Source organism: Embiotoca jacksoni, unplaced genomic scaffold (genome assembly GCF_022577435.1).
Source record: "Embiotoca jacksoni isolate LCO1_2020_lvr unplaced genomic scaffold, fEmbJac1.0.p SCAF_44, whole genome shotgun sequence".
In the NCBI taxonomy this organism is placed as follows: Eukaryota; Metazoa; Chordata; class Actinopteri; family Embiotocidae; genus Embiotoca; species Embiotoca jacksoni.
In genome coordinates this window covers 1464422-1476861 of record NW_027185397.1, presented here as the reverse complement: position 1 = coordinate 1476861, position 12440 = coordinate 1464422, and the positions used below count along the sequence as shown (strand labels likewise).

Below are 12440 nucleotides of genomic sequence, written 5' to 3'. Positions count from 1 at the left end.
GATTCACAAATCACATTAACTCATATTTAATTGAAAATAGACCAAACATAATATATCAAATGTTGAAACTGAGAAATATTATTGTTTTATGGAAAATATAGGCTCAACACGCTTCCAAAAAGTTGGGACAGGGTCAACAAAAGACTGGAAAAGTTGTGTAAAGATACAAAAAAAAAATACCTGGTGGGACATCTCACAACTAATCAGGTTACCATGGGAACAGGTCAGTAACATGATTGGGTATAAAAAGATGATTTCAGAGAGGAAACTAATATTGGATGGTGGTGATCTTCGGGCCCTCAGGCAGCACTGCATTAAAAACACACTATTCTGGAGTGGAAATCACTGCATGGGCTCAGGAACACTTGTGAAAACCATCGTCTGTGAACACAGTTCATCGCTGTGTATTTTTGGAATTCCTTAAATGTTGAATATTTTTCAACTCCTGACAGAATCAAGTATCATGCAGGAGGTTATTTATTCAAAAGAATATAAATACAGTTCAGGCAACCAAAATATAAACATTTGATTTTAGTGTATTTTTATTAATTCCAAAGACGGTTAAAATCGCTCAAGTCAAAAGCAGCTACTCGATAACTGTACTTCGGGTCCTTCACAACGCTTTGGGAATGGATGAGTGCTGGTCAGTTTGGAGGATTTCGCAGTTGGCTGGAAAGCATTCACCAAACACATTTCCGTAGGAGGTTTTGAGGAAATGAACGTAGTTCTGCAGGCAGCGGTTGATGGAGTCCGACTGCTCCAGTCGCTGCTTGACATTCTGCAGCTGACTCTGGAAGCGTCGCTCCATCTGGAAGTTCAAAACAGACGCAAAACAAACAACACATTTGTGGGACTTATCTAACAGCTTGATGCTTTTCAGTGTTTCGCGGCGTCACCTACCTCCTCTTTGCTTCGCTGTAGTTGGTTCAGCTCCGTTTTGGCTCGGCTCAGCTGGCTCTGCAGGTCCAACGCTTTGGACTGGGACACTCTCTCTTTGGTCAAAACCCTCTGCATGCTGTCATCCACCTGCACACCAGACACAATAATAATAATACACTTTGTTTACATTAGAAATAACACTTTTCTAAAACTACATTACAAAGTTCTTCATACAAAAAACAGCCATCAAAATAAACCATAAAATCAGACAAGCTGTAAAAGTAGAGTAAAGCAATGACAGCATGAGATGATGACATAATAAATACCATAATTACAGAGTGAAATAATCCAGATATAAACCAGGATCACAAAAATCATGAAAAGTTCTTCGATGTTCTCAGAAGAGATTTCAAAGATGTTACTGATTCGGCAGATCGTTCCATAAATGAGGATCTCTGACTGCCAGAGCTGCGTACGTGCTGCTATGCAACAATGAGGTCAGATAAATTAAAAAGTCATCAGTAAGATCTTAAAGTCAATTCTAAAACAAACTTGGAGGATAAGATTAGTGAGTTTCAATCTACATATGGAAATATGAGTTCTCAAATTATTTTAAGGGCTTGAAAAAAAACTAAAAAACATCTTCCATCCCCCCCAAAAGAAGCAACACATTTATGTAATTTGCATTCAAAACCAGCCTGCGGCACCGTCACTCAAAGGTCACTGCCTTCTTCAACGTTCCCCGTCCCCATTCAAAGGCTGAAGGACGTTCATGCTCCCCACCTGAACCAACACTGATGTCATTTTCCTCAACCACTAACAGTGTTAAAGGAGCAACCGATTAAATAAGAAATAAAAAAAAAGGTCATACATCGACTCCTCTTTAAGATATTAAAAGGCCAGAAGAGTGTAATTTAAGGCTTTTTCTGAATGAACCCGCTGAAGTCTGATTCTAAGATTAGACCGAGGTCACCGTCGTTATGGGATGTTTTGTTGTGACTGGATGCCGTCGGGCGGCTGAAAGCGGTGACTTCCTGGTTTCCGACCTGTCTCTGCGCGTCGTCCAGGCTCTGCTGCAGCTGTCTGGACAGGACGCTGCACTCGTGCGTCTTCTCCTCCAGCTGCTGCTGAACGCTGCCGATGCCGGCTTCCTTCAAGGTGAGAGCCTGAGACATCGCTTTGTTTTCCACCTTCGTGTCCTCCAGCCTCCTGCAAACAAAACGACGCGCAGATCAAACACCGCAGTGGTAAAATATGCGCCCGCCACCTCTGTGATAATCAGCTGCTTGTTTACCTCTCTAGGTTGAGAACTTTCTCTTTGAGGATGTTGTTGTCTTCCTGCTGCAACACGTTCTTCTGCTGAAACGTCTCCAGCTGAGCGCCTTGCTGCTCCACCTGTGGAGGAACACAGTTCATGTGATGATAGAACAACATGCGTTTCAACCCGCAGCCATCAAACAGCTGGAAAAAACAATCAATATAAACTCCTTATAAACTCCTCTTAGAGATGAAGACAACATGCAGTGATTGATTTAAACTGTCCTATGTAGCCATTCATGTGACAGAGATTAATATTTATAATCCACTGAGAAAGAAAAAGATTAATCACAAATTCCCTCATTTATCTTATAATATCCATAATCTTTTATTTGCATGTTTCTTCACTCAAAAAAACAAGTGAAATCCTTTTGTTTAACACTTTTGAGAGAACAGTAACTTTCCCATGCTGCTGTGTGGCGGTTTCATGAAACGGTCACGTGGACTTCATCACATTTAAAGTTGACCAGCAAGCTTTCTGTGAAGTTTCCACCCAGACATGTTTTAAGATGTATAAAAAGTACTTTGAATAATAATTTGTATACCTATTAAACTCCAATGTGAGTGAGGGAGTGAGCGAGTGTTTAAGTTTCACCATTGGTCAGCCAAAGGGTGCCACTTCCTGTATCCGTTTCAGATTAAAAGCCCTTATTTCAAATTAAAAGCACTCTAGCGTTTCAAACAGGGTGACTCGGGTTTCACCTCGTCTTGTTTCATTCGAGGACATTAAACGTTACTCAGAATAATGTTTGGTAATTTGTGCATCGTCTCACATCTTACACAAGACCCAATAAAAAATATCTGACATGTTTAAAATAACTGGAAAAGTTGAGTTTGACACCGATCGTGCTGTGAGGTATGTAGAAACCTAATAATGAGTCTGTCCAAGTGTACATTTGGTAAATTGTTTAGGAACTATATCAAATGACAAAGGACCTTACGGGATTCAACAATTATTGTACTTGGTGCACACAAACTGCGTCTGGGCTGTGATTTTTGTTTAAAACAATCTTGTACCTCTAAAATACAAAGCTTTCATTGTTCCAGCCAGTATGTTTTTCCCTCTAATCCTCAGAGGTGTAATCTCTGTGAAGTACCTTGTGTCTGACTTCAGACAGGGCCGAGTTGTTCTCCATGTTCCTCCTCTTGTGGGCGTCGGCCTGCTTCTGGGCGTCTCGGAGCAGCTGCTCGGTCCTCCTCAGTCGGTCCGGCAGCGTCTCCAGCTCTCGGAGTCGACCCATCAGCTCCCGCCTCACCTGCTCCTTCTCCCTCTCCAGGCTCACCTTCACCTCCCGCGCCTCCTTCTGCACCATCTCCAGCTTCAGGCAGAACTCCTCCGACTCCAGACGAGCCTGCTGGACCTGAGAGGTTCGATGGCACCGCAGCACACTGGACTTGTTCAGAATATCCTTATGTTTCCAGACTTTACAAATGAGATCATGTTTTTGCGTGATTTCAAAGTAAAAGAATGCTAGTCAGATTCTAAATGAGTTGGTTTTTTTAACCCTCTGAATATTTGCAGAACTAATATTCAAGATTAAACATTCACATTATTCAGAAATGCAAATAAAGTTTCATTTTGAAGTCTAATGAAGTTTTAGTGTCAGTTGTGTGAATTGCAGCAGCTTCTCTGAGACTCTGACTTTACCTTTTTCTTGTATTTCTCCACGAGGTTTTCATACTTTTTGATGGATGATTTCAGCTGATGAGCTTCAGAGTGAAGTCCCCTGAACTTCTCCTCAGATGACGTCAGCTCACCCTAAACATGAACATAAACACATTTCCTTTAGGCTAAAGAAAATATGAAACAATTGAAGTTTTAACAATATTTTCTGTTAAATTTTTGTCCTGAAAATTGCCCCGTGGATCTGCAAAATAAATGAGATAAAACAAGTTTGTTTTTGTTTTTTTACAATTGGCATGATAATGATTCACATATGCTCCGTCTTATAACGTAGAGAACATAAACGTAGAGCCATAAACACCCACAGCTGGCTAGAAAAAAGTCATTTTTCTTAATAATATAATGTGATGATTAAATCCCAGTTGATGGAAGTGATTGTACGTTGTCTGCTGCTGGTTTCTCTGAAGGTACCTTGAGTCTTTGGTTGTCCTGCCTGGTGGAGGCGTTTTCAGCGGCGAGATGATGCAGCTGATTCCTGAGCTCCTCCGTCTCCACCCGATTCTTCTCCTCTGCTGAATGATGCTGAGACTTCAGCTCGGTCACCTGACTGTGAAGGAAGCAGGTATATAAAGCCTGAGTTACGCTGTCATCGCCGTCCCAAAAAGTCCACAACAATCTCAAGACTTTTGAGGCATTGTGAGGCGAAACGTGCTGCCTGGTGTTACAAAGCTCCGTCTGAGTCACAGGTCAGAGGTCACCGGTCCTCCAATAGAATAACGACCCACAACACAGATAAAAGCACCAACGGTAGCTAAGAACAAAACATCGGCTTTTTATGAGTCCTGATCTGAATCCTATCAAACATCTCTGAAAAGAGATGAAACATGCAGTCTGGAGGAGGCAGCTGGAGCAACAGTGGACCAAACCAGCTGCTGACAGGAAGTCTCACTGACAACCGCACAAGTCATCTGTTTTACACGGGTTTCCTTTGAAGGTTGTCAAACACAATATAATATTCAATACAATACAATATAGGGTAAGATTGACATTCATTTTGTCATTGCCATTTTCATTTGTTTTATTATCTAAAATATTCAGTTGAATCAAAAATCAAAAGCAAAGTCTGACTTTTACTTACCATTCAAAATAAACAAAGATGGAGGTCGATTACTTTTGTCAGCTTCAAATTGTTTCTGAGAAAATTGTTGGTTTCTTCTTTTTTTGTGAGAAGGTACATACAATATATACTTTAAAATGATTTTGCCGGCGGGGCGACCCAACAGCCGAGAGGTTCGGGTCCAATTTTATAAAACAAGAATTATGTTTTGTTTTACACACGTAATTATGCCGTTTTGTGGTGCAACATTTAAATTTTTTTGATGAATCAAAACTTTTTCTTTTTCAAACAAGCTGAGAAACTTCTTCCTGTGTCATTTAATCCACGTAACTCGCCAGAGAATCGGCTTCACAGGAACAAATACCACATTATTATTATTATGTGAGGTGACTCTACAACTGTTGAGCACTTAGTGTGTCATCATATTTGTACTGGAACAAATATTTGCAGAATTAGATGATCAAATTTATCATAGCGTATTTCATATATTTTTATAACAGGTAATTAACTAATGCAGCTGTGACTACGTGTATACACTGATGTTAAGGATGATTTTTTTTTTTTTTTTTACATAATCATTTAACTGTTGGTGAATTTCAAAAGATCAAATTTAATCTAACATTTTTATGATTTATTAAAATTTGGTGCATTGAAATTATGACTGGAAATGAAGCTGTGGATACATCTGAGGGAATCTACCCTTTCATGAGACAAATCAACAGAAACTCAAAATGATATTACGTAAAGTCAACAATCATTCATACACGATTCACACAGTTGAATTACAAAGAAGTGATGTTTAATTTTCTAAAACAGTCACCAGACGGCCTTCAGACAATAAGAAACATCTACGGTCTGATTTGTTTGGTCTGTTTGTGAAAATGGTCCACTTTTTTTTTCCCCCCATCAGAACTAAATGTGTGTTTGAGTGCACTCACAACTTGAGAGCAGAGATGTCCTCCTCCAGCTGTCCTTTAGTAGCTGCCTCCTCTGAGTGACGGAGGCACCAATCGCTGGATGTGGACAACGCGTGAGACAGCTTCAGGACAAAACACACAATGTCTCCTCGTTATTTCCCATTTTTAATCCAACGCCTGCAAATTCATTCATAAAAAGAAAATCTGTCTTAGGCGTCACATGCCCTCAGGTAAACAAGTAGGAAACTCTCACAACATGTGCTGCAGTCTGCTGTAACGTATGAACCATCATCGGAGGCTCCAGCAGCCGACCCTCTCCGCTGCATTTATTATTTGTGCATTTCACTGGTAGACTGCTACTCTACCGACATGCTTTCCTTTGAATTTGATTTGCATAAAAGCTCGAGATCAGACAAGCCGCCGCCACCGCTGACACTGATTTGAATGCAGGATAAACCAGACAGGTCAGTGGATCCCACTCAGCTACGAGTCTGTTTGTAGAAAAGATACTTCTTGCTGTTTTATTTAATGCTCTGAGCACCACCAACACCCACCGGCTTTGTATTGAGGCTGCAGCACAGAATATAAAAGCTACAACAAATTAAAATGCTGATCCTGCAAACAAATCTTTCCCTACATGGTTAACAAAATATCAGTAACCTTTTTTTATTGTAGATAATTGACTTTAAGACAAAAATCAGCAGCCTTTGACACGTTCCTCCTGTTTGTTCCACTGTAGATCCACATACTGTCGCTCTCTCTGACTTTCAGACTCTGTGTTGCTGACTCTGCACACTCACCTTCTCCTGAAGTTTCTGTGCGAGCTGCCTGGCCGTCTCTTCGGCTCGCTCGGCCTGCTGCGTGACCAGGACCAGAGTTTCCCGGTGCTGTCTCGCCTCCTGGTCCTCCCGGCGGAGCCTCAGAGTCTGCAGCTCGTCCTGCAGAACCTGCAGCTCCTCCTGCTGCAGCTCGTGGGCCCCCTGCATCCTCTGCAAAAACACAGGAAGCGAAGCATTCAGGAAAACAGCTTTAAAGGGTACTGAAGGCCCTTCAACACTGTCCAGTTGGGGACAGATGAAAAGTGTCAACTAAGGTAAATCAACACGATCCAGGTTTTACTGCACATGTGCACATTCAAGGACACTGACAGCAGTTTTTATTGTTCTGAATGCACCAAGCAATTATCAGACAACAGATGCAAATAACAAACAAAGACAAGCAAAGACAGGGCTGTTCAGAGAGAGGGCAACACGAGCTATTATGTGCATACAAGTAGATGGAAAAACACAGAAATGTGTAGAAATATGAAGTTAAAAAAAAAAAAAAAAAAAAATATCAGAGTGCTCAAATATAAGAGTTAGGTAATATATGATTTATTTCATACAGTAAAGTAGCTGGTTATATACAGTAAATGTCTCTATATAATATGGACCACACGGGCCACCGTACGACAAAGAGCACCAGAAACAGAAACAGATGCTGAATTTGAAGAGAGGCTGTGTGAAGACGTCCGTCGCTACGCTTCATCTGCGAAACGATACAGACGATCAAACGTGCGGCAGTTCAACCGAGAGTCTGAGTCTGATTAATCTGAAATCAGCCACCAATGAACTGCAGACTCAGTAACTGTCAGTCGGACGCAAACGACAGCAGATGTAATCCATTTTCAAAGAAAAAAACGGTCATTGAAAAATATTCAGGCTGTGACACTGATCGGTCATGTATGTGTCAGAAGAACATGTGTTTGTGTGAAATGCGTTGCTCCACCTGTCCTGTCGTGGCTGCGTTGGACTGATAGAAACAACTGCTCCACATCTGGCAGCTGAAATGTGTGTGTGTGTGTGTGTGTGTGTGTGTGTGTGTGTGTGTGTGTGTGTGTGTGTGTGTTTATTGTATTTCACATGGACACACCTGAACCTGGGCAGCCAGACGAGCCTTTTCCGCCTCGGCTCGCCTCAGCTGAGCCTCCAGGTGGCTGCGGGTCGATTCCAGGATCCTCGAAAGATCCTTGGTCACCTTCACGTTATCCTGCAGCGACAGAGGGAGGCAGAGGAGGAGGAGGAGGAGGAGGAGGAGGAGTTTCTGTTCAGTCTTTTTTCTTTCAAGCTATAACGAACAGAAGTGGGAAGAAGAGGCACACATCCAGCGGTGAGTTACAAACCTTCTCAACGTCCAGATGTTCGGCCAGCTTGGAGGCCTCCTTCTCCTTGTTGGTTAGTTTGGCCAGAAGTCGCTGTAAGAGAAGAAGCAGCTCCTCAGATGTCTGCTGGCTCGATAATGAGTGAGAAAAAGAATTATAATTACTCACAATGTTCTCTGCTTCACTGTCAGCCAGTCTCTTCTTCACGGCGTTTTTCTGCTGTGACCACACCAGATATTCTCTCTGCGGATACAACAGCAGTCAGGAGTGAGTTGCTGCGCGCCGACATGCGACTCTCCTCCCGTCTTCTTCCCCTTTCCGTACCTCGTATTCACTCCACTCTCTGAGCAGCTCTCGAAGGCTGTGATTACTGTGATCAAACAGGCCTATCTTCTCCAGCAGCAGGTCCTGCTGCCGTCCCAGCGACGCGGCGTGAAGCTTTGACAGACGCTTTGCCTGAAAAAAAAGAAAAGAAAAGCACAATAATGGAAGAGCAAAAATGAATCCACATCCGTTCTTTCATTCATCCTGCATCTGTCCTTTCATCCTCAGAACCGACTGTGTAGCCACTCGGTGTAAAATCACCTTGGTGAGGCCGTCCACGGTTTCCTTCAGGGCCGTCAGCTGATTGCCTACCGCGACACCGTCGATCTCCGTTTCCACCAGCCTCCTCAGCAGCACGTCTGTCGCTCGGTGTTGAGAATCTGACCTGTAATCAGCAAAAAAAACTACGTTAAACCAGAACCCACGTGTGTTTTCATCTGTCATCACATGGGAGGGATTTTTACAAAGCAGAGAGGAGTCTCATCCAAACAAAGACTTTTCCCTGAAAGTATTTATGATGAGGGCTCTCAGAACTAGTTCTTAAGAACTATTCAAAGAAGACTGAAATTCTTTAATTAGGATCCAAAACAGCACGAGAGAAAGTAAAAGTATTATCTCAAACAAGGTGATTAAAACTTCATTCTTTCATCTGAGGAATATTGCTAAAGACTGACAGGTTTTTTGTTTTATCTCACAAAGACACTGAAACACTCACTCACGGTTTTATTACCAGCTGCTTCGATTATTCTAGATCCCTTTTTACTGGTTTACCAAAAAAGTCATTAAATAAACTGCAGCTTGTTCAGAGTTTTAACCAAAACCCAAGAAAAGAGAAGACATTACCCGACTACTCAAAGACTGCATCGGCTGCCCGTATCTTTTACAATTGATTTGAAATGTCTTTTACTTGTTTATAAAGCTTTGAATGATCCTGTTCCTCCTACATCAGTGATCTGGTCTCGTTTTATGTTCCTGTCAGATCACCGAGATCCTCCTCTGCTTTTCTTTTAAATATTCCTCGCGTGTCCCACTGAAGCTCTGCTGAGAGCGACTTCTCTTTTTACAAAGTTGCTGCTTCTGGACATCAGAATAACAAACTCTCTGATTGTTTTTAAAAGAAAACTAAACACTCATCTTTTTAAGCTGGCTTTCTAGTGATGTTAATGATCCTGATTTTAAACTTTAATTATTGTTTTATTTTATTTTTCTGAATTTTCTGAATTGATTTTTTTTTAAACATTGTTTTATTGTTGCAATTTTAAGTCCTTCAATTTATTTAACCTACATTTTTTACCTTGTGGTTCTGTTTATTTGTTTGGTTCTTCGCTTCTTTTCAACGTGTGTGTTACAGAGTGTATGAAGTCATTCTGATTGAAAAGGTTAAAGGTGACACACAGACATCTTATCAGCGTGGGAAAAGTGGAGGGAGGCGTGTGTGACAACAACCAGCCATCGACCAGCGGGAATCTCCACAGAAGGTTTTACGTCCTACATCTGCTCCAAATCTGACTCAGGAACAGTTAGTCGACTGTGTCTTTGAACCTGTGCAGCGTTTTCTGGTCTATTTTGGGTCTGTGTTTCATCTCAGGCAGAAAGCCTGACTTTTTCATTTCAAGGGACGAGTTGTCTCGTCGACATCTAGACTAAAAGAAAACACATGATCACAAAACAAAATGTCCCCAGTAGTGATAAGTAAATAATCTTAGGTTTTTTTAATTATTATTTTGGGATGGCTTTCAGCACAAAGCCTGTTATTTTTGGGTCTGATGAAGCAGCTCTTACTTCTTTAAGTGATGAATGCTTTCTTGCTCTCTAAGTAGGACATTGAGGTTCTTGGATACTGCAGCTAGCTCTTCCTTCTGCTCCTCTGCATCTCGCTGATGTCTGATCCAGCTCTCTGATGGATGCTGCGCTCGGCTCGTCTGCTCAAATGACACAAACAAACAGAAACTGTGTTCAGGGGAACACCTAGAAATGAAACTGAATTCTGTCAACACGTCTCGACCAAAACATTTAGATATATTCAATTCTGCAATTAAAGTAGCTGGGACATCTTTTAAGAGATCAGTGCTGCCTAATTCCCTACCACTGAAATAATGCTGAATATCAGTGAATATAATTAATTTCATCTGAGCCAATCAAAGAATCGACTTTCTTTCTGTCTGGAAAGTTTATTTTCATGTATCAGGCCTCTGGCAGATTTAAACACACTCTGCTCAACTATTGCTGCAGCAGATGCTGCCTGAGGTGACATCTATCATCAGACGCTACACATATACACTCTCCTTTGTTATCTCCTATAGGGTCACAGTTCTGCTCCACATGTTGTTGTTTCAAATTTAAAAAAAAAAAAGCAGACTGTCATTCCAGTTTATGCAACATAAAGATTGTGAACAAAACACACACAAAGGAAAAACATAAACGTTAAGTTATGAGTACTTTGACTGGACAGCTGCTGACTTTATTCCTCGGAAAAGAGCTGTGAATGTGGTCATTACTTTTATTACTACAGTAAAAACCTGTCTGTTCCATGAGGGGACCAGAATATCACTTCCTATGTAATCAATTCTCAGTATATAGAGTGACTCTGGTTGAAAGCATGGACGTGAGAGATAAACACTCTAAAGAGACCCGACACTTGTAAGAACCCACATCTCTTCGACAGGACACTCTTCCCGGGGGGATCCACGGCGTCCGGACCTTCGGCCTCCCCCCGTCTCCCTTCAGCTGGACAGCTTTCATCCCATCCTGCAACAAAGGGAAATAGATTCCACATCATAACATTGAATATTTATTTGTAATCTATTTGGAAATATGCCAAAAGGGGAAAACATCATGGAAAGTAACAAATCAGCACAGGTGAAGTTGGCAAGTTGATCAAATCCACATATAAGCTGAAAGCTACTTTATTCAAACTGTGATCATCATGCATATATCAAAGTTCAAAGGTAATCTATGATCACCTCAAACTGTATTTTCACTATTACTAAGAAAGTGCAGTCACCTGTGGAGTCCTGCTGGGACTCCTCCTCATATGAAAGTGTACAGGTGTGGTCTCCAGTACGTGGACGTGAACCGGTGGCGGAGGTGGAGAATCTCGGGTTTTCATTCTTTCGAAAAGTTACAACAATATTCAGATCTCGTTCAGTGTCAACGAAGACACAACTAAACAATCATTAAAAAAGACAAAAAGCACCGTATTACTGCGCTGCAGGACATGTTTTCCCAGATAAATCTCTTCTTTACGGAGGACTGTTTGGAAATGACGAACGACCAACCTGATTGGCTCGTTTGTAAGATCGCGGTTTGTGATTGGTGGATGTGAGTTTTCAGTAAGCGTTGCCTGTGGTAACCACTGATGGTGAGGCGTCATGTTTTAAAGCTGCATTCGAGATGTCGGAAAAACAGGACAGCAGACACTTTGACCAACTATTTAGGGTTTGTTATGCTTCATTTCGCTGTCGTCCCCAGCTAACCTTTGGTCGCACACGAAAATGCACATTGGCTGTTTCTTTTTTTAAATGCATTATATATTTGGTAAACTGCATAAATCAACCAGGGTATCGCTCATGTAAATTTAGCTAATAGTATAATTATTAATACTGGATATTATTTTGATGTACCCGTCATCGGTGGACTATTGGCAGTAATTTTGCCAACAGTTTGATGGTGTGTGGATGAGTGTATAAAACCAGATATCGCGCGTGTCCTGGCTGACATCTGGTAATTACGGTTGAAACAAGACGCCTTGAATGCAGCATGAAACCAACCGTTAAAATGCCAATTTATATACAGTCTCTGTTTTAAACGCATTTATAGCACAATTTCCTTTGAGTCTATAATCTAAGTTTTTATTGAACTGCCTTTTTATTTATATATAAATATTTATAAATATATTTATATACATATATATATACATATATATATATATATATGTATATATATATAAATCTTATTAGCAGTCTTTCTTTTTTCTTAAAAAATCCCGCAAACCACGGTGAAACTTGAGACTCTTGGCTAAGTTGTAACTTAAATGACTTTCCTACTCCAGTAAATAGCGTTTTAACATCGTGTAGCTGGTATGCTGTAACGTACGCAGTTTAAATGGGAAATGGTTACGAT

The 12440-nt window shown here is 41.1% G+C and overlaps 1 protein-coding gene across 1 annotated transcript; it reads right to left on the bottom strand.

The window, feature by feature from the left end:
- Positions 1-16: 16 nt before the first annotated feature.
- Positions 17-12208, bottom strand: LOC138210308 (outer dense fiber protein 2-like). The gene is made up of 17 exons (XM_069169378.1): positions 11323-12208; positions 10971-11066; positions 10101-10240; positions 8580-8703; positions 8319-8450; positions 8163-8237; positions 8016-8087; positions 7766-7882; positions 6655-6843; positions 5876-5976; positions 4292-4427; positions 3845-3955; positions 3294-3557; positions 2174-2274; positions 1926-2088; positions 901-1026; positions 17-808 (listed from the first exon to the last, which is right to left on the bottom strand). The coding sequence occupies exons 1-17, from the start codon at positions 11425-11427 to the stop codon at positions 614-616; spliced, it is 2247 nt and encodes a 748-aa protein (XP_069025479.1). The 5' UTR covers positions 11428-12208; the 3' UTR covers positions 17-613.
- Between the last annotated feature and the right edge of the window lie 232 nt (positions 12209-12440).